Source organism: Podarcis erhardii (genome assembly GCF_964252035.2).
Source record: "Podarcis erhardii genome assembly, chromosome: 12".
Classification (NCBI taxonomy): domain Eukaryota; kingdom Metazoa; phylum Chordata; class Lepidosauria; order Squamata; family Lacertidae; genus Podarcis; species Podarcis erhardii.
In genome coordinates this window covers 48258837-48281151 of record NC_138513.1, presented here as the reverse complement: position 1 = coordinate 48281151, position 22315 = coordinate 48258837, and the positions used below count along the sequence as shown (strand labels likewise).

General features: G+C 42.2%; 1 protein-coding gene across 5 annotated transcripts in view; it reads left to right on the top strand.

The window, feature by feature from the left end:
• The window catches only part of GLI3 (GLI family zinc finger 3), a 240194-nt gene that overhangs the window by 103024 nt on the left and 114855 nt on the right, over window positions 1–22315 (top strand). For all 5 annotated transcript variants that reach the window (XM_081834713.1, XM_081834716.1, XM_081834715.1 and 2 more), the window contains one exon: window positions 6491–6523. In XM_081834713.1, the coding sequence (XP_081690839.1) occupies window positions 6491–6523 (33 nt within the window). The remainder of the gene's footprint in view (window positions 1–6490; window positions 6524–22315) is intronic.

Genomic DNA, 22315 nt, shown 5'->3' with positions numbered 1-22315 from the left:
AGTCTGGAATAATTCAGCAACGTATTAGATTGCTACTCCCCAAAGGCCTAATGGAATAACCTTCACTCCTAGCCTTTGGGAAATAAGCTCAAAATCAGGCAGATTTCTTGATTAAAGAAAGAACTAACTGTGCACAAATTGCTGCATAACAATTTGTGAAGCATTTGTGTTAGAAATGTAGTGGAAACAGAAGACTGATACACATTTTTCTGTTATTCCCTAATCAGGATTTTTTTAAAAATGTGTTTTTACATTCTTTTGGTAGCCATTGGTGGATGAGTCTTGCTGCTTATGAAAATCAATGAAATGTGATATGTAACCCATGGTTTAAGCACACACAATTTAATATCCATTGTGTAGTGCTAGAACAGCAGTATAACTATGCTGTCAATTTTTATTTTGGTATTTTTTTGAATGTGTGCAACAAAGAAATGGAAGTGATTGCACGTAATGTAGTTGCGACTACAGGTGTTTTCTAGTCAAATTATTCAATAAATCAAAATCAGGCCTCTTGCTGTAGGTATTGTTTAGAATTGGATATTTAAAAGATTGTCACTAGTTTTCCTTTGATTGAACAAGACACTCCCGTCAGGCAAAAAACATGTTGTATTTTGATGAATGGTTGTGTTAGGAGACCAAGTCTAGGGACATAGCAAATAGCAGTTCATATTGTACTTAACATCCGTTTTTTAAAAAACTTGAAAGCTTATATGCATAAATGAAAGAAGTCTTAAATATCCTTTCAAGCTCTTAACTGCTTACCCGAAACTGTAGCTCTGTAACGGCATACAGTCTCCCCTCTGTAGTAAAGAATATATGCAACTTGTGTTTGTTGGCCTGGAACTGATTATCTCTTTAGGTAATTAGTTCTCAGCCCCAAAGTAGCCTAACCACACAGGACGTAGTGCTGTATAGTTTGTCCATAATGGCTGGGAATTTTAGGTTTCAGCATTCTTGGGAATAAAATGAAATTGCAGACCATGAGCAGCTCCTTCATGTCTACCAGAAAAACTCTCCAGTCCTAATACTTTTCTAAAACCAGAGGAATTACATGGGAACAAGAGATAAGAGGATTAGGCTTTCTAGATACCCAGCAACATGTACACAAATGCATCTCCAGGGGCTTTTGTCATGTTTTCTTCTTGGGGCTTCTTGGCTAAGCGCATAAGAATGACAGGAACCTTTGGTGTCAGTGGGAACACATCTGAGCTAATCAAATATTCTACGCTTCTTCCCTCTTAAACGTGAAATAGAGACCCAGAACAAAATGTTGTGAGAGTTGCAAGGTTGATGCTGAAAATGGCAACCCCACTCTTCCCTCTCTTGCTGCTGTCTGGTAATGCAAAATCTGAAGCATAATAATTCCCCTGAGTTTCCTTATCCTCTCTTCACCACTGGGGCAGGGAAACCCAAAGGATCTTGAGACCATGTTGTGCATTTTGTATTGCCAGATAGCTCCAGAGGACAAAGGAAGTAATATTAGGCTGCCATTTTCAGTGGCAGTCACACATTTCTCATGGGTAAGCTAAAAACATGACAAAAAATCTAGATCGCAGATCTCATGAGGAAAGGAACTGAATATGTTTAATATGGACTTAAAAAAATCAAACGGCAGAGAACATTTATTGACTTACTTTTATTAAGGATGTTGTGATTACTAAGACCCAACAAGGATATCTCAAAATAAGTACAGTGGTGCCCTGCAAGACGAATGCCTCGCAAGACGAAAAACTCGCTAGACGAAAGGGTTTTCCGTTTTTTGAGGTGCTTCGCAAGACGAATCTCCCTATGGGCTTGCTTCGCAAGACGAAACCGCTAATAGCCGCTAAGCTGCTAATAGCCGCTAGGCCGCTAATAGCCGTGCTTCACAAGATGAAAAAACCGCAAGACGAAGCAACTCGCGGAACGAATTAATTTTGTCTTGCGAGGCACCACTGTAATAGTACCACTCTATTCTGCCTCGGTCAGACCACAGCTAGAATACTGTGTACAATTCTGGGCACCACAGTTTAAGAATATTGACAAGCTGGCACATGTGCAGAGGAGGGAAACCAGGATGATAAAGGGTCAGGAAACCAAGCCTAATGAAGAACGGTTGAAGGAGCTGCGTATGTTCAGCCTGGAAAAGAGGAGACTGAGAGGAAATATGATAGACATCTTCAACTATCTCAAGGGCTGTCACATAGAAGAGGGAACCAGCTTATTTTCTCCTCCTCTGGCACCAATGGCTTCAAGTTACAAGAAAGGAGATTTTGACTAAACATCAGGAAAAGCTTTCTGATAGTAAGAGTTTTTCGACAGTGGAATGGTCTCCCTTGGAGGTTTTTAAGCAGAGGTTGGGCAGTCTTCTGTAATGGATGCTTTAGCTGAGATTCCTGCATTGCAGAGGGTTGGACTGCTTGACCCTTGGGGTTCATTTCCAACTCTACAACTCTATGATTCTATTACTATTGGAGTTGTTGTTCTCATCATCATCACCCTCATTATCAAAATAATGGAAGAAATAATAGTTCTTCTAAGCCATGGGTAGGCAAACTAAGGCCCGGGGGCTGGATCTGGCCCAATCATCTTCTCAATCCGGCCCGCAGACGGTCCAGGAATCAGCGTGTTTTACATGAGTAGAATGTGCCCTTTTATTTAAAATGCATCTCTGGGTTATTTGTGGGGCACAGGAATTCCTTCATTTTTCTCTCTCCAAAATATAGTCCAGCCCCCCACAAGGTCTGAGGGATGGTGGACCGGCCCCCTGCTGAAAACGTTTGCTGACCCCTGCTCTTAGCTGTTTCTAGGAAGTGCAGTTTTTTCTGCCTCTTCCTTGCATCTGCAGCTCCCGCAACATCTCCCGCCCCACTTCCAAAGTTCCCCTAAACCCTCCAGCAGATCTTGAGGATGGGGGGGCATGGGGCAGTTGCAGAGGGGAGGGAGGGAATTCCTATTTCAGAAATAATGTGTTTTGTTCATGGAAGGGAAATTAGGATCCAAGCTATGGTGATGCTGCCTCAAATTGCTAGACTTTAAAAGTTTCACGACCTAGAATCATAGAAGCATAGAATCCTAGAGTTGGAAGAGACCACAAGGGCCATCGAGTCCAACCCCCTGCCAAGCAGGAAACACCATCAGAGCACTCCTGACATATGGTTGTCAAGCCTCTGCTTAAAGACCTCCAAAGAAGGAGACTCCACCACACTCCTTGGCAGCAAATTCCACTGTCGAACAGCTCTTACTGTCAGGAAGTTCTTCCTAATGTTTAGGTGGAATCTTCTTTCTTGTAGTTTGGATCCATTGCTCCGTGTCCGCTTCTCTGGAGCAGCAGAAAACAACCTTTCTCCCTCCTCCTTGTGCACAGTCTTGCATTATATGGATCAGAAACACATTAGGAGGAAAGGGAAAGAAAAGTAGAAATAGTTGTCTTTTTTAAAGTCAGCCAGGATAAAACAAACTGACCAGATATTTTATAAGGAGATATTTTATTTTTTAAAAAAACAACATGAAAAGAGTTTGATTCTGGGTGATGGGAAATGGAAAAGGAATTTAGACAGGAAACAGATAGGATAAACATGGCTGATCTAGAAGGCTTGTCTATACGGAGTGAAGGTCCAAGGAAGAACAGAGAGACTGAGCAGAAGAAAAGATAGATATAAAGGGGCAAGACCCTGGAGATATTTGAAAGTAAGTGCAAGAATCTTAAATTGGAGACCTAAAGTGAGAAGGAACCATTGAAGAGAGCAGCACAAAGGAGTCATATGATTGGAATGACAAGTAGAAAATATCAAATAGTATGTATTCAAAAAACCCTTGGATAAGAGGAGATACAATTGCTTATCCGCAGGCATTAACTCACTAGGTGGTTCTCTTAGGCAAACCTTTGCTCCTTGACCCAGCAGCGCTTATTTAATGACCTGTTTTTAAAATGTGCATATTGCTTTTCAATAGACTTCAAAGTGGCTGCACACAGTTTTTAAAACCAACAACTTCATATGAAAATAATAATATTGAACTGCTTTAAAGGCAGCTGTGTATGTGAAGCTCTCTGAACTCTCTAAAGACCTGTATCAGTTGTTGCCCCTAGCAGAATGCCTTCGTTTTGTGCCTGATGAGAACTTGCACGTGCCCTTATAGAGAAACATTGCCATAACTGTGGTTTAGCTGTCGTTGGGGACAGAATCTACCCAGTCTTGGGACTCAGCAATCAAAATGCATCATTTCTAAGTCTCTGAAATCATTTATCCTTATAAGCTTTTTCATTGCTGCTAATGTTTCTGAATGCTTGAAAATCTCTTGCAACTGCAGCCTCTTGCCGTACAAAGTTGCTTCTCCGAGGAAAGCTCACGCAGTGTCAGATCCTGAGGTGTTTGTTGTTTATGGAGGTTTCAATTAGCATCTGAGTGATGTCACGGGCGGACCTTTCTTCTCCATGCAGCTACCTGAGACGCTTGATGCCAACATGTAAAACTGCTTGTCGACTGAAAGGTTCTGTCATACAGTTCTGTGTGTATCGTTTGGGCGCCTCTGCAAGGCTGACAGGAAAGCCATGCATTCAAGTGTGCCCTTCAAATATGCAAGATTGTGTTCTTCTGTGAAACGTTGACACTTATTTGGTGCATAATTGGAAGTGTTGAGTAGGACAGGTACATTTCTGGTATGAGGTTTGTTTTAAACATCACGTGTAAGTTGTTTCTTTGTACTTCTCTAGTCTGAAGTTCACAGATAAAACTATATCAGTCCTTTCAGGGCTCCCATTTCTATATTTTAAAAAAGACCAAATTTTATACATGCACACCATTCAAAATTGTTGGAATGTTGTATTTGAGTATATATAGCTGCGTACCAAAATTATTAGTAAGATCGAACAACTGTGAAGAAAGTGTCACTCTGTAAAATGTCTGGAGGATGGCCTTCTCCTGGTGCCTTTGCAGCCTCAAAAATAAATGTTCCAACAGGTACTAGAGGTGGAGATCTGTGGGCAAGGTGATAGCTTTCAGTCCTTGGGCAGAATATGGCCTGTGGAAGGCAGGTTTTAGTGCCCTGCATAGCTCATTGCCTCACCCCAAGGTTAGCCAAACCAGAATAAAACACGCAGAATAAGAATTATTATGTAAATTTGCATGAATCTAGGGAGCAGAATCTAGTATCCAAAATTTTAACTGCAGGTGTAATTGCTGGTAGCTGCAGACACATCCCATGCTATGTCCAGGTTAGTTGGAAGCACTGGGAATTAAACAGGGTGAGGGGAGAGACTTACGAAATGCATTTTGAGTTGATTGAATTGAAAAATAAATACTGAAGAGAGCCCACTTCCTTCTTGGACTAAGTATTATGATAAGTAGGTTATGAATTGAAAAGGATAAGTTTCCTGGCATTTCTAAATAAGTTGTTCACAGTTAACCTTCTTTATTGGAGAAAAGTAGGTTCATGAGGCTAGAGTTGGACATCAGTGAGAAAAAAGGGTTCAAAAATCTTGTTACTATTTTAGTGTGAAATCTCAGCCCTGTGCTGCTGTCAGTTGGAACTTTCTGATTAATTTTAACTTGATCAGCATTTCACCCTTAAATAAATATGAAGGCTAAATTTCCTGTAATTAGAAAATATTTGAAAGCAACTATTGATTTTTCTCTTTACTTCTCCTGCTTCTCTTAATTCAGTTGCCTTTTCTTTCTGATCGGAATCATGCTGCTTCACAATGAAGCTTTACAGACATGTGCAAAAAACTGCAGAAAACAAATGTGTTTGAAAAAACATTTATTTATTTAAATTGCTTATTTATTTATTTATTTAGTGTAAATTACAGCACGTCATGACCTCTTCTTGAGTTGGCACCTGGTCCAAGCCCAGGTCTGTTGTTGTGCAATATGTGGCATCATCCTAAAGTTACAATCCTATCTATACCGACTTATCTGGCATTAAGTCCCACGAAACTCAAATGGACTTACTTTTGAAAAGACACCCATAAGAATGCACTGCACATCATAGGTTGGAGCTAGACTAAGGCGGCAGTCCTAGGCCGCAATTTAAATTCTGTGAATAAATTTAGGATAGTGCAGTAAACATGCTTATAGTAAACAAGTTTAGGATCATTCTGCAAGACCCTGAAGAGGTGGCCGTGTAGTAGGTATATCTTACTTTTTGCAATAGGGAAGAGAAGGCGGTACTTTCTTAGCTCCCCCCACCCCATCCTAGTTACTAAGGGAGAGGAAAGTACTGTACTGATTATATATGGATAAGTCATTGGCTTTTAAAACGGATCCTCCTGTTCTTATTTGTTTTCTAGCACAACAGATGATGCATGCAAGAAATGATGTAAACTGATTTCACTGGTGCAAAAGAGTGGCAGTTTAGGAAGCTGGTGTCCTGAACTAAATATCAGTTTTGCAGATGAAGCCAATAACTGATGGAAATAAATGCATTCAAAAATCACGATGCCTCTTTAATGAATTAGGTGCCAAGCTTTCTTTAAAAATATTGTAATGTTCTGTGTGTTTTTCTCCCCCAGATTCGGCCCCTGCTTTGAATTCTATAAAGTACTGTAAGTAAACTTTTTTTTTGTACTTGATTTGTTATAGTGAACATTCATTTTCAATGATAAAATATATTTGAAATAAAAATGTGCAAACACTCCAGGGAAATGCTCCAGTTTTAGCTAAACTGCTTGTCTCCCCCCCCAGTGCCTGAATTATTTTGTCTGAGGAGGAACTTCCCAAATTATTTTGAAATGAGCTTTAGCTGATATATCTTTGGCAGTTGTAAACTTGAAACAAATGCTAGTTGAGACATCTGATGCAGTGCCCTTTGAGGAGTGAGATGAAGGCTGTCCTGCCTGAATTCAGGAGCATCAAAACAAAAGCCTTAAGTGAATATTTTACCTTTACTGTCTCTGCTTCTTCCCATCACAAATGCTCCTGGAGAGCTTCAGCTGATCAGAGTGAAAACAATACCAGGCTTGATGTTGGATTCCATATAAGGGGGCTTTGTAGAGCTTATGACTCATGGGCAACCTCTAGATTTATTCCTGACCCTATGAAGCTGCCTTGTATAAACTTCCATCCAGACCAGGCGTTGGGATAACCAGACCCAGCGTTCTGATATGGCCCTCTTGCTTCTCTGTCTGGCCTTCAGGTCTCTGCCCAGGCCAAACCCTTCACTGTCCTTGCTCCATATTCTCCTCCAGTGTTTTTGACTGCCTGGAATGTATGTACTTCCTTCCTTCCTTCCTTTGCCAAACTTAATTAGGCATTACAAATATCAAGATAAAGGGTAAAGGGACCCCTGACCATTAGGTCCAGTCGTGACCAACTCTGGGGTTGCGGCGCTCATCTCGCTTTATTGGCCAAGGGAGCCGGTGTACAGCTTCCGGGTCATGTGGCCAGCATGACTAAGCTGCTTCTGGCGAACCAGAGCAGCGCACGGAAACGCCGTTTACCTTCCCGCCGGAGTGGTATCTCTTTATCTACTTGCACTTTGACGTGCTTTCGAACTGCTAGGTTGGCAGGAGCAAGGACTGAGCAACGGGAGCTCACCCCGTCACGGGGATTCGAACCGCCGACCTTCTGATCGCCGAGTCCTAGGCTCTGTGGTTTAACCCATAGCGCCACCTGCGTCCCTATTACAAATATGGGCCATCATAAAATATCCATATGTAAAATGGCAAAATATATACAAATAAACAGCCATGTAAAAAATGTAATAATGAGGATTTTCATTGGATTTTCTTCCCGCTAAATAGTGTCATTCGCCACTCTTAAGAGATACAGTGGTACCTCAAGTTGCAAACACCTTAGTTTACAAACACTTCAGGTTACAAACTCCACTAACCTGGAAGAATTACTTCGGGTTGAGAACTTTGCCTCAGGATGAGAACAGAAATCGTGTGCCGGCGGTGCAGTGGCAGCAAGAGGCCCCATTAGCGAAAGCACGCCTCTAGTTAAGAGCAGTTTCAGGTTAATAAGGGACCTCCAGAACGAATTAAGTTCATAACTAGAGGTACCACTGTACTATTGACAGAAACTCAGCCACCCTTGTCGTTACTTCCAGGTAAATGTCAGGTTACCCAAAAAGGGGGACAGCACACGTTTGTGTAGCTGGTTGTACAATGGACAGTAGAAAAAAATATGTTCCTTGCCTTGAATGTGTCATTGAACTGAGACAATGCCTCTTACTTACCTGGATAAAGGATGGAGATATCTGTGTAGGAATCTGTGGAAATGTCTGGCTTTTGTGTGACAACGTAGAGCAGGGGTCAGGAAACTTTTTCAGAAGGGGGCTGGTCCACTGTCCCTCAGACCTTGTGGGGGGCTAGACTATATTTTGGGGGAAAAGAAAGAAAGAACGAATTTCTATGCCCCACAAATAACCCAGAGATGCATGTTAAATAAAAGGACACATTCTACTAATGTAAAAACATGCTGATTTAGAAGGTGATTGGGCTGGATCCGGCCCCTGGGCCTTAGTTTGCCTATCCATGATGTAGAGTCACATCCATTGACCCACCCATGCTTGCCTCTTCTTCTGCCCCCTTTCGCCTCTGGCCTCATCCACTAGTGGCATGCGACATCTGAAATGTTGCCCACAAAGTCTCTTGGAGGAGACTGATTTTCTGGATCCATTTCAAGCGGGGTTTTGGCCTGGTTTTGGCAAAGAAACTGCCCTGGCCGCCTTATATGATGATGTCCGTCAATCTTTATATGATGATGTCTGTTAATCCTCCTTGACCTCTTGGCAGCTTTCAGTACCATTGATCCCTGTATCCTCATGCATGGGGAGACTATCTGAGTTGTGGCTGGGTGGGCACTGCTTTGCAGTGGTTCTGGTCCTACTAGGATGGTTGTCTTCAGCGGGTGATGCTTGGGGGCTGCTTTTCAGAACCATAGGGCTTCAATGTGGGGTCCCTTAGGGCTCAGTTCTATCCCCCATGTTGTTTAATATCTATATGAAGCTGCTGAGTGGAGTCATCCAGAGTTTTAGAGTGTGCTGGTGACGCACAGCTCTACTTCTCTTTTACACCTGTGAGTAGGGCAGTGGATGTGCTCGGCCGTTGTCTTGCCTTGGTAAAGGAATGGAGGGTCTTCTCCATGTCCCTCTTTCCCAAGAGGTTTGGAGGGTGACAACACAAGAACAGGCCTTTTGGGTTGGGGCTCCCAATCTGTGGAATGCTCTCCCCAAAGAGGCTCGCCTGGTAGCTTCATTGCATTCATCTAGGCACCAGGCAAAAACATTCTTCTTTACTCAGGCCTTTGGCCATTAAATAAACTATGGCCTTTTAAGAGTGGGGAGACTGTTATTATGGTTGTCTGATTATTATGCATTTTATTATGCTTTTATTATTGTGCTCCATATACAGTAATGTGATCTTAATGTTGTACACCGCCCTTGGATCTTTTGATACGGGATGGTATATAAATCAAATAAACAACAACAACAACAACAACAACAACAACAACAACAACAACAGGGTGGCCCTTGAGCTGTAAAATTTCCCCATCCCAATCTAGCCCGTGCTACTTTCCATGCTCTCAAGCACAGGTTTTTCTGAGATCTTATGTCTGTGATTGTTTTCAACTGGTTATGACAGGGATTGACGCTTGCAATGAAATCTGCCTGCTGCCACAGAGCTGTGGCATCTCCTCATGGGTAAGATATGACTGATAATGAAAGCCAAATAGAGGAGAGAAAATACCTATCTGATTTCTGGAACTGTTCAGGTTGTGCCCACGTCAATCCGGACTGCATTCCATCCAATTCATTCATTAAGCACACTTTTCAATCTGGAGTGTATCAGTGGTAAAAGCTAAAGACCGCCATTAACAAATCTGAATGCAGCTTTTGTCAGTTAACTTTTTCATTTGTTTACACATGTGGGAAATGGTGGAAAATGTCACATGTGAAAATTACTCAAGATAAGAGTTTCACTGAAAAGGACTTGCACTATTCTTTTAAATACACGAACATTTTGTGGCCCAAACCCAAATACTAGGCCTGCTAATACTTGATGCTGGTGCAAATTATTTATAACTGTGTATAAAGATGGAATGCCTTCAGGATATTATGGCTTTGTTCTCTTCCCCCACCCATTTCTAAAAGAACCTATGGGAAATAAATAATAATTCTATGAATATGAATAAAAAGTATGAAAAATGACCAAGTAATAGATCTGTGAAGTCGCTTTCCTGGTGTTCAGGTTGTGGCTTTCCTCCCTGGAAATCTAAGGAAGTGTCTATTTCATACCCTTCCATTCAGAAAAATGATCCTGGCAAGCAGCCAACTTCCCTCATTCTCTTTATCTAGGATTCAAGTGCCACTTTCTTTTCTCTCTTTGCTACCCTTCCTCGGCGCCTCCCCCTGTGCATTCACTGCCTGTCAGGTCTGTAACCAGTCCAGCAACAAGCGGGGATCATAAATGCTGATCATAAATGCTACCACTCCCCCCCTCCCAATTGACTTCAATGCAGTTTCAGCATTCTTGTGGTTTTTCACTTTTCCTTCTTCCTTTTTCCTTTTTGCATTGGCCACTTGATATGGCACACTTTGTCAGGAGCATCCACATGCATAAATCATGGCTTTCCCCTTGAAATTAGGGAAATGATTGAGGTCCCACTCATATGAGTTTTTATAGGAAATTCCACAAGTTTTACCTGATATCAGACACCTGAGTTTCCTACTTTTGGAATTTTTTCTTTAGTGCAAATGTATCCCAGTTATGTGCATAGAAGTTGTTGTTGTTGTTGTTTTACCGGCCTTTCACCATGAGGTCCCAGGTTAGGGCACAGTGATTTAAAATATCATGAATGCATTTATCTGCACATTCCAGAACATGAACTATTTCATAGAATCATAGAATTGTAGAGCTGGAAGGGAATTTGAGGTTCATCTTGTAATAGATGGAAATATTGTAGCTCATTTTTATTACTAATACAAAACCAAAGTGTGGGGAAAATAATGAGGTTTGAGCCCAATAACCCTGTGCTGCTTAGAACAGCCGATAGCATCCAGACTCCAATTGTCAGTCAAACAGGAAGTCTATTTAGTCCAGAGCTTTCCAAACTGTGTGTTGCGACACGTTAGTGTGTCGGCCACAGTGTGCAGGTGTGTTGCATGAATGCTCCCACACTCTTATAAAGGGTTAGTTTAACTCCCGGTTTGCTAGTAAAACTGAATTGCTGTGTCACAAAATGCTGCATGTCTAAAAAGTGTGTCACCAACATGAAAAGTTTGGAAAGCTCTGGTTTAGGCATTGCAAGGCCAGGGGGCCTCAACCAGCCTCAACCATCCAGTAAGTTGAGGAGTGACACACCAAATATGGAAGCAGTGCAAGTTTTTTGGGTTGGTATTCAATGCCAGACCTACTCAGAAAACCCCCCACTGAATTTAATAAACATCACTAAGCTAGGTTCATTAATTTCAGTGGGTTTACTCTGAGTAGGATTTAGCTCGTCTTGTGAAGCTGGAGCAAGGCAAGGTGCAAAGATTGACCTTGCAGTCATGCTATGCTTCTAAGATGCTTGGAGTACATTCAGAGCACTGAGCAACAGTGTTAAAAACTCAGATTTATAAGCCAGGCACCAAATGGCTCCTTACACCAGGGCTACAGTCGCCAAAATGGAAGGCCAGTGATCCCAGACATGCACCTCCAGATGCTGATGTCAGGTGCCATCCTGACATTTGGGCATCTTCACTTGGTCACAAGTGGCTGATAGCCAGATGGAAAATGTGCCTGGCACCTGGCAAATTCCGAACGCTGCTGTGCAATGTGGATAATTTCAGGCTCAGAAACAGGGCAAGGAATGATTCCTACAGTCATTGCTGCATTTTGTAGGCACTCCAAGCACCTCAGAAATGCTGCACAACTGTTGAGATGATCTCTGGTTCCAGCTTCAAGGTTTGGAGGATGTCTGGGTTCATCGTGCTCACCAGAGGAGTCTGGATACTCACCATGATGAACATTTAGAGTGTTCTTGTACATAGGTCTCTTGACTCAAACTTAGAGCGACACAAAGGGGCTAGTTAAACAGGGAAGTGATGCACCCGTGTTGTCAAATTCTGGCAATCTTTGATTTCTACATATTCTAACAGTTTGAGACACTATTTATTGTTACATTTTTATTACACAAGGGAGCTTCGCAGTTTTTACACAAGGGAGCTTCTTTTTTTCTTCTTCTTCTTCTTCTTGATGCTGTTGTTGATTTCCTTTTGTATGATCTTGTGGTGTTCTGTGTCACTGGCTTTTGCCGCAATAAAACTTGACTTGACTTGTTACATTTTTATTTTTGAATATTTTGCTGGTAGGCATGCACCTGCAAACTTGAACTCTCTCTAGCAGAACTGGAAGACTATCAAAGCTCATTTGTTTATGCTTTCGGACTGCCTTCAAGTTTTTCTGTGTTTTAAGGTTTGGGCAACAACTCTCTTCAGATCAATAGACTTTGACACTATGAAAATGACCAGTTACGTCTACCAAAAAGTCTTCCAGCTACAAGTACTGATATTTTGATCAAAACTTTTCTCTGTCTCTGACAGAAAGCGGTAGAAGCAGCAGGGAGTGACAGCAAGTTCACTCTTTTTGAAATGCTGTGCTCTCTTAAGAGTGAATTCTCTTTTTGGTAGGCAACTGGAACTCCCAAAAGTGTCAGTAGGAGGCCTGCATGTCTGTTTAGGGTGCAAATAGACCTCCCCCCCCACTTGTTTGGTTGTATTTTCTAACTGAAATATAGTCAGCTTAGGTTCCTTTCTCAGGTATTAATCCGTTTTTATTTAACTGCAATTTTATCCTGATTGCCAGTTTTCTGCTTTTTTCCTGGGGGAAAATATTTTGCGAATTGTGAACTGTATTAATGATTTTGAAACAAACAGACAAAAAAGCAGTGAATATGGCGTCTTTAAGGGCCCTGAAGAATAGGCTCTTGAATGACTGCATGGAAGATGTTAGTTAGCGAATGGGTCAAACCAGCAGTGTATCTGCCACTCAAGGATAGCAGCCCAGTTTGGGGGGCGGGGGGGGGGGGGAGAGCAAACTGTTCACAGTTTTTGGGGGGGGGAGTGCTTGTTTAATTGACTTTATGGATCTAATATTTTTTGTTAGTTTTCTTCTGTAAACTGAGATAGTAAACAACAGATTTCCCCTGGAGGAAATAGCGGGGCCAGCAGAAGTGAGGCTGAGCCCTAGAGTTGGAGACTTGAAAATATGTCATGGTCTGCTGGGCCATGGCTGATTTTCATTTTTAGATACATGTAGTTAATATGATTTGTATGCTGCTTTGCATTCATGTGGTGGATGCAGAGCAGCAAGAAACTGGACTTGTTGTGTTTGTTCTCTCTTTTTGTTTTGTTTTGCAGTTATTTTTAAAAAGCCTTGAGTTTCTTAGTTTTAAAAAGCATGGGATTAGCCAAATTGTAAAATGGACTTGGAAACCACAAGATTTGAAACTCTTAAGGCAATGTTACTTGGGGTTTGTAGGTTGTTGACCATGTAGGTAACATGTTTTGAAAGTTAGCATATGAGGACTTGAGGCTTTTTAAGACTCTAGTTAGAGAATGGTTCAACCAGTCTATCCCAGTCGACCAGAAAAACTAGCTTTTGACCAAGTCCATAATATTTCCTAATTGAAGACCAGGAACTAATGTCCACACTAGTACTTTTCCTTTCTATAAGACCTATGCAATTCTTTTGCAGATTAATCCATTCCATGTACTTGTAATGCCACTAATTTTATTGTTCTGCATCCAGCTAATATATGAGAGTGAACTGTCCCGATTTCCTTTCTTAGCTCACATAAAAGCACTGATAATCAGCAGAGGATTTCAGCCCCTGCAGATAATCTCTTCAGGGTTATCACTTACTTAACAAATGGATGTGTGAAGTATTTGTAAAAAGGCTTTTTGAAGTGAAGTTCCACATGGTTGCAGCTTAGAGCTGAAGACAAGGCAGTGTTTACACAGGGCAGAAGGTTTTGTCTGCCCAGTGTGGTTCTTCTCAAGTGCTAGTAGTCTAAGGCTAAACTGTTTGCCTTTCTAATGAAGTGAACTGTTTGTTTGAAATATATGGCAGAAGGTATTTAAATAGGCCCTAAAGTAAACCATAGCACTGTTCAAATATGCCCCCTGCATATCTGCTTGGGGAAGGGAAGGAAAACAATTTGGCCACAGCTTACCTCGGGGAAGAGCAGTTAAGGGAACTGTTTAAATAATAATAAACAGATAACCGCCACAGTTCCTTACAAGCCGCCTTGTAAGAATGTATATATACTAGTAGCTTTGCATTAATGTAACTGTTTTATATGTAACTGTGCATTCTTGTAATATTTTTGTTCAAGTTGTTTGTTGTTGCTTCAGTTTTCTGTACACCACTTAGATGTATTTTTAATATATTAAGTGGTGTAGAAATTAAATCACCATCATCAAATGTTCTTCATATTGGGGATTCTTCAGTGCTGTGCCTAGGATGGCAGGGCCACCACGAAAAACCTCCATAATTTCTACGGTTTAAAACAAGGATTTAAATGTCAGCTGTGGAAACACGAGCCCTACCAAAAACAGCCATTTCCCCCCTCATATGTCCACAGAAGGGAAGATGGCAGGATCCCCAAGGATGGGCTCTTTGGGGAGCTGGATTCAGTCACCAGGCTCCTTGGCAGACCAACTCTGTGTTACAAAGATGTCTGCAAACATGACATGAACTGTTCATGTCTACCTCTCCTTTAAATCTGTTCATGTCTACCTCTCCTTTAAATCAGAACCAGTGAAGGCGGTGAAGGTCCTGTGTGAGTGCCTGGAGGCGGTTGGAGGTTGGATGGCGGCTAACAGATTGAGGTTGAATCCTGACAAGACAGAAGTACTGTTTTTGGGGGACAGGAGGCGGGCAGGTGTGGAGGATTCCCTGGTCCTGAATGGGGTAATTGTGCCCCTGAAGGACCAGGTGCGCAGCCTGGGAGTCATTTTGGACTCACAGCTGTCCATGGAGGCGCAGATTAAATCTGTGTCCAGGGCAGCTGTCTACCAGCTCCACCTGGTACGCAGGCTAAGACCCTACCTCCCCGCGGACTGTCTCGCCAGAGTGGTGCATGCTCTAGTTATCTCACGCTTGGACTACTGCAATGCGCTCTACGTGGGGCTACCTTTGAAGGTGACCCGGAAACTGCAATTAATCCAGAATGCGGCAGCTAGACTGGTGACTGGGAGTGGCCGCCGGGACCACATAACACCGGTTCTGAGAGATCTGCATTGGCTCCCAGTACGTTTCCGAGCACGATTCAAAGTGTTGGTGCTGACCTTTAAAGCCCTAAACGGCCTCGGTCCTGTATACCTGAAGGAGCGTCTCCACCCCCATCGTTCAGCCCGGACACTGAGATCCAGCGCCGAGGGCCTTCTGGCGGTTCCCTCATTGCGAGAAGTGAGGCTACAGGGAACCAGACAGAGGGCCTTCTCGGTAGTGGCGCCCTGTGGAACGCCCTCCCATCAGATGTCAAAGAGATAAAGAATTACCTGACGTTCAGAAGACATCTTAAGGCAGCCCTGTTCAGGGATGTTTTTAATATGTAATGCTGTATTGTTTTTAATACTGATTGGGAGCCGCCCAGAGTGGCTGGGGAAACTCAGCCAGATGGGCGGGGTATAAATAATAAATTATTATTATTATTATTATTATGACATGAAGGCTGGCAGGATCAACCCTGCCATGTGAGAATCCCTTCCAGGCGACCGCAGTGCCTGGAGACAGCCAGGTCATGCGTCCACAGCAGTGACCAGAGGAGGAATGACCACTGGGAGGAGCGCAGAGAGAAGAAACACCACGGGGCATCTGCAGCAGCCCAACTGGATGCCTTCATCTGCCCCCACTGCAACAAAAGAGTTTGGAAGGTTACAGCGCCTTCTGTGGCTGTAGGGCATAGTTACCCTCACATTTCAACCCTCTCCATTAAGGGCCTTAGACAGACTTTCCAGATGTTCCTGTAGAGATCGGGGAAAGGACCGTAAACAATAGATACTGGAATTTCCTGGGGGCAATTATTACCAAGAGGGTTGCTGTTCAATACTGTATTGACAAAGTGTGTGTGTGTGTGTGTGTGTGTGTGTGTGTGTGTACGTGTACTATATACTTGGGGCTGGGGAAAGTTTGGATAACTGAATAATAATTCTTTTCAAGTGCCGTTCAAATTAGGAAAAAATCAGCATATAGCCTTTTGTGTGATTTTGAGACCAGGCGTTTACTATTAAGGGGGTTAATTTAAAATATGTTGCTAAATATATCATATGAAGAAAGAGTACCTAAACTGATGCAATAGACTTAACTGTAGATTTTCAGTAGGTTTTTAAAATAAGTCTTCATCTGTGCTTTGTATGCAGTTGTGAAACAAATGCAACAAGGAGTCCTTTAAAAAAAATGCTTTTAGTGTGCAATAAACACACTAGAATTTCAGTGGGTTTTCAAAAAGCTACAATAGTGGCATTAAGAAAAGACATTCTCTTTGAAGCTACTGACCAAAAAGGGAATGCTGTCATCTCTGTCATGAGCATTTAAACTTTTAACCTCCAACCTTTGTGTCAAAGCATTTTTCCATATGGATGTAAGCTTACCTCTCAAGCCCCCTCGCTGTCCCATTTCCTTCTTGACTCAGTGGGGAATGAAATACTGAAATGGTGGGGAAACCAGTTGCTTCCCATCCCCAAGATAAAAGGATCACGAGAAAGGCCTCTTCATCAGATCTGAGACATCCAGCATGCTGACACAGGGGGAGAGGTGCCCCTTTAGGTCCCAAGAATTAAGTCCCAAGTCATTTAGGGCCCTACAGGTCAGCGCTAGCACCTTGAGAACACCTCCTGGAAGCACATTGGTAACCAGTGAAGTTCTTTGAAGATTGGTGTTACATGATGCCTGCTAGTTGCACCAGACAATCTACATTCTTTACCAGTTTCAGTTTTCAGGTTGTTTTTAAAGGCAGCCTCACACATAGTACATTACAATAACCCAAATTAGAGATTATTTTAGACCATAATCTTCTTATGTTTGAAGATAGATGATATTTGTTTTGTGAATTACTTTGTGTTTATTTTTATCAACAGTGTGTGTGTGTGTGTGTGTGTGTGTGTGTGTGTGTGTGTGTGTGTTTGAATGTGTGTTTGAATGTGTGTATAATGTATGTAAACCAACAACAACAACAACAACAACAACAACAACAACAACAGGAGATAGAGTATGGATCACTCTGGCTGGGTTATCTCAGGCCAGGAAAGGCTGTAGCTGGTGAACCAGCAAGATCTGGAAAAAGACACTCTGAGCCACTGACATTACCTGTGTCTCCGCTGATAGTTCTACATCAAGAAGTATCCCCTAACTAGACACCTGCTATCTCCATCTCAAACAGGCTTCCCTCCTCCAATTCCACCGTCTAGGAGCCACCTACCCTCATCCAGCACATCACAGCCTCCAAGCACCTGCACTGCCTCATCTGACTCATAGGACAAAGAGAAATAGACCTGGAAGTCTTCAGCACACCGATGGAACTGCTCTCCAAATACCCTGATGACTTCACTTAGTGTCTTCATGTGGTTGCTAAAGAGCATGGGTGACAAGATGGAACATTGTGGGACTCCAGAGTACAAATGCCATGGGGTTGAGCAAGAACTCCTCTACTGCAGCAACCATCCCTGCAAGTTGATGTGAAGCACCTTATCGCTGTACCTCCAACTCTTACAAGCGAGCAGATTCTGCAAGATATTATGGGCAGTGGTATCAAAAGCCTCCAAGAGATGAATGAAAGTCAACAGATGCACTTTCCATTTCTGTCCCAGTAGAGGTAGATATTCAACTTTCAGGGCAACCAAGGCTGCTTCAGGGGCAGAAACAGGCATGAAAGCAAACAAAAATGGGTCTAGATAATCCACCTCCCAACATCTCTTGTGATAAACTACATATTCTGGAGGGGAGTGGGGAATGGTCCACAAAGCAGTATGTCTTTGTGCTCTAAAGGAATGTTGTGAAACACTCCAGATGCTAGTTTTGACCTATAAAGCCTTAAACAGCTGAGGACCGCAATACCACAAGGACTGCCTCTCTCTGAAGCTAGGACCTGCGTTACTTTATAAGCTGGAATAGCAGAGGTGAAATCACTAGACCAAATCATGTAGTGTACAAGTCAGTGATGAACCAATTTCACCAAACCTATGTCAGTTCCATATGTTGGAAGTGTTTGTTGCAGATCTGTGTTATGGAGTCATGCCATTCCATTACCACCAGGTAATTTATCTGAATACCAGTTGCTGGGGAGCAACAGCTGGAGAAAGCTATTACCTTCTTGTCCACCTTGTGTACTTTGTGGAGGCATCCGGTTGGCTATTGTGATGCTAGAGAGGCCTGTGGTCTCTCTGATCCAGGAAGGCTTTCCTTACATTTCTAAGAAGATGCCTGAGTGATTCTTGCATCTATTATCCTACCATCTCATATTTTGGTATTCCCATTTGCAGTTACAAAGTTGGCGTCATGGCATGCAAATTCAGATAAAAAATTCAGATAAACCACAGAGCCTAGGACTTGCCGATTGGAAGCTGGCAGTTCGAATCCCCACAACGGGGTGAGCTCCCATTGCTCGGTCCCTGCTCCTGCCAACCTAGCAGTTCGAAAGCACGTCAGAGTGCAAGTAGATAAATAGGTATCGCTCCATCGGGAAGGTAAACTGTGTTTCCGTGCGCTGCTCTGGTTTCGCCAGAAGCAGCTTAGTCATGCTGGCCACATGACCCGGAAAAACTGTCTGCAGACAAACGTCGGTTCCCTTGGCCAGTAAAGCGAGATGAGCACCACAACCCCAGAGTCGTTCGTGACTGGACTTAACTGTCAGAGGTCTTTTACTTTTACCTTTTTAAGGTGATGCTAAAAGGCAAAAGTTTTTTTTTTCATTTTATTAGCGATTTCCATGGAATCCCATGCTAAAATGATGCAGCCCTTCCTCCCTTTTAACAAGATATTCTTATGTACACCCCTTTTCATTTAAGGAACGGTGTGCATTAAATACCCCCTTAAAAGTTACCAGGCATTTTAGAACGGGTTTCTATGAAGGTTTGCATGGACTCTCCTGCTTGAACAATGGTGGAAGAGTGACACTGCAGTTCACAGCACCAACGCTGGCAGCAAAAGTAACTGCAGTGTGATAGCAGCATTAGCTTCTTGTTATAAGTAAGGGAAAATGGGTGTGTGATAACTATTTCTGAAATGTGTGAACCTACTGGAGAGGAAAGAAAGGACTGGAAAAATTAACCCTCAAAGAAGGAAGAGCAAATATGGTTTGGTAGAACTCAAAATAGTCTGTAGTAATGTAACAAAGTTATTAGGGAACACTGTATGTAAAAATATACTTGAAAGAGCAAGAGCAAGTCAGTATTAAATAACAAAATCACTCTTTGGAAAGATTTACAAAACTTTTGGGCAAAATGAATGATGTAGAAGGAGTAAAGTATGTGGCATTGGTTCAGAATTTGGTATAGTACTAAAGGCATCTTATCTGGAAAGAAAGATCAGAATGATGGAAAAGGAAAATAGTCATAGGCTTATACTCAGAGGAATGTACACACATAGTAAAAGAATGAGATTTAGGTCTGGAAAAGGGATCTGTGTTTGGATTTAATTTTCTTTAATGATTTGGCAGACAGAAAACCGCATATTGAAGGAGATGCCAGATTGGGAAGTTGTGGGTTTATGACAGTAATGACCATTTAAATGGCAAAAATAGAACTGCAGGATGTGGCTGCAATCCTGTCCTTATGCTCACTTATACCTGGGAGTAAATTCCATTTTACTGTATGGGACTTACTTCTGAGTAGACTTGTGTAGGACTGCATTGTTGCATAATTCCAGGCACAAGCCTTTCAGCACTGTGGGAGGCAAACAAGAAAAGAGAGAGGTAAAAATTATGTTTTTACTAATGATTAATTACTTTATTGTATTTTTTTGCCTAACACAGGGCAATCCGTAGGGGGCATACAATCAAGTTTACAAACACATAGAATTGTTAAAAATATTAGAAAATAGATCAGAACATAAAACATGAGCTTCCAAAGTGGCTCACTACTTCAGAGTACAAATCTATCAGCAGCTGATGGGACTTATTGCAGGGATGAGGGAACCTTTTTCAGCCCAAGGGTTGCATTTCCTCATGGGGAACCTTCCAGGGACCACGTGCATACGCCAACGTTTCACATTTCCTGACCAGTGAGCTGGTGAGCATCCCTGTGGCAACATTAGGTTAAAATGGAACTAGGGAATGGAAAATAGAAATAAGAGTAGTAACAAATCCCATGAGCTGGCTTGAGGGCTAGTGGAGAGGACTTGTGATGGGGGTTAGTCTGCAAGGTGGGTTCACTGCACATGGGTGACCTTGATACACAAATCAGCCACTTTAGATGCCTCTTGAAATTACTTCTACTTCGCAGTTGAGTGTGAGGCAGGCCACAAACGTATCTGCAACACTTGTATAATGTCCCACTAGTACCACTCTAAGAGTACATTTTGTGCTTTGTTGCGACCTACCAAACTACACACAGGCCTGTAAGATGTGTGGCAGCTATCTTGTTTTTGTATTCTGCAGATGGCAGTAAAAGCAGGGTATCCGTTGAGTCTCTGGTGGGCTATCGTACATGGTTGGTGTGCTGCATTTGGTTTGGCGAGTTGCAAGTTGTGCAACTCTACGACCGCCACGTCGTAGGTGCATAGGGCAGGTCTAGGAAATTAGTTTCAAGAGTTTTATTTAAATATAAAAGAGCCCTATTTGATCAAACCAAGTATTCCACCTAGTTCAGCATCTTGTTTGCAGTACTGGCCAAGCAGATGCCTCCAGGTAGAAGACAGCAACCTCTTCCATTGTTTATCCTCAGTTGCCTGATCCTCAGCAATGCTACCTATGAATCTCAGATTCCATTTAGCTATCGGAAGTTGACAGGCCTGTCCTCTATAAATCTGTATAATCCTTTGGAAACCAATGCTTTAAAAGTCATCTGAACCAGTGCCCATCACCCTTTCCATCTGAATTATATGATTTAGTAATTCCAGAATGTTCTTAAATTTCAAAACTTTCCCAGAGTGTGCTAACATGTAGATTGGGACATGCTATGCCTGTTTTTAGATACATCTTCACCTGCATAGTCGCAGTATTTGCAAAGGATGTGTTTATGCATAATGTATGTTTGTTTCTTTTGCCAATGTATACAGGTGAAATAGGGTATAGTAAACGTGCAGAATTTCCTTGTCCACATTGGCTACAGGGGACGCATTAGCCCCAGTTGTGAAAGCAAAAATGCTTGAATTCTGTGTGACAGAATTTAGTTGAGGTCATGCTCTCTGATTTCGGTCTTAATAAATCATCCAAATCAGGAACTCTGGTTTTTAGAGAATTCCATTTTCTCATTATTCTGGAAAGCTATGAATGCTTTTTGGGAGCTGAAAGTTTCTGTGCATTAGGGCTGATTTATATGCAGTAGTATAAACTTTCCTGGTGTTATGTATTTTATTGCTACCACCACAGAAGGAAAAAGATGTGACTGTAGGAAGATCCCATCAACATGTATGCAGCCAGGCAGGAGTCCAGAGCAGCTGGATTAAAGCACACAGCTGGAACCTAGAGATGAAACTGTTTTTGCCTAGCTTTTCTTGAATTTGCTTGTTTGCTTGTTTGGGTGTGAGCTTTATCCATGGTGTAAACACCAGTGTGCAGGGAACTTAGAGGAGCGGAAAATGCAGCCCAGAATGGTTGTTTGGGCTGGGGAGAGAGATAAATTGCTTTTTCACTTGCGACAGAGCATTTGAAGTAACAGAGGAAGGGGGTTCTTTTGTCAGTTTCTGGCAGAGTCCAATTTGTCATTTTCTTGCAGAGAGCACATTATTAAGTTTGTTAAAGAACACCACAACGACCCAGAAGTTATAAAAAAGGGCCCGTGGCAAAACAAGATCTCCACGCATTCCAGGAAAAGACTCCAATTCCAAATAACATTGTGACAGGACCAGAGTGTGCCATTTGTTTCTGTTTTGTTTTCTTGAGTTTATACACATGTACTTGTGATGTAGAACTGTAGATAATTTGAAAGGGGTGTTATACCAGTTGCCAAGAGCAGAGCTTAAGTGGAAACTGTACTCCATAGCTAGCAAATTTCTTTCGCTTCTCATATATGCACACACACGCGCGCGCACACACACACACATATATATATGAGAAAGAGAGGACGATATGTATTGTGTTGTGTATCCCAGCACTTTTGTTGTTGACAATGCTTTCCCCCTCTTACTCAAGAAATACAGTTTTGCTTTGTTTTAAAAAAGCATCCTATGGATGCATTTTTATTAAAACAC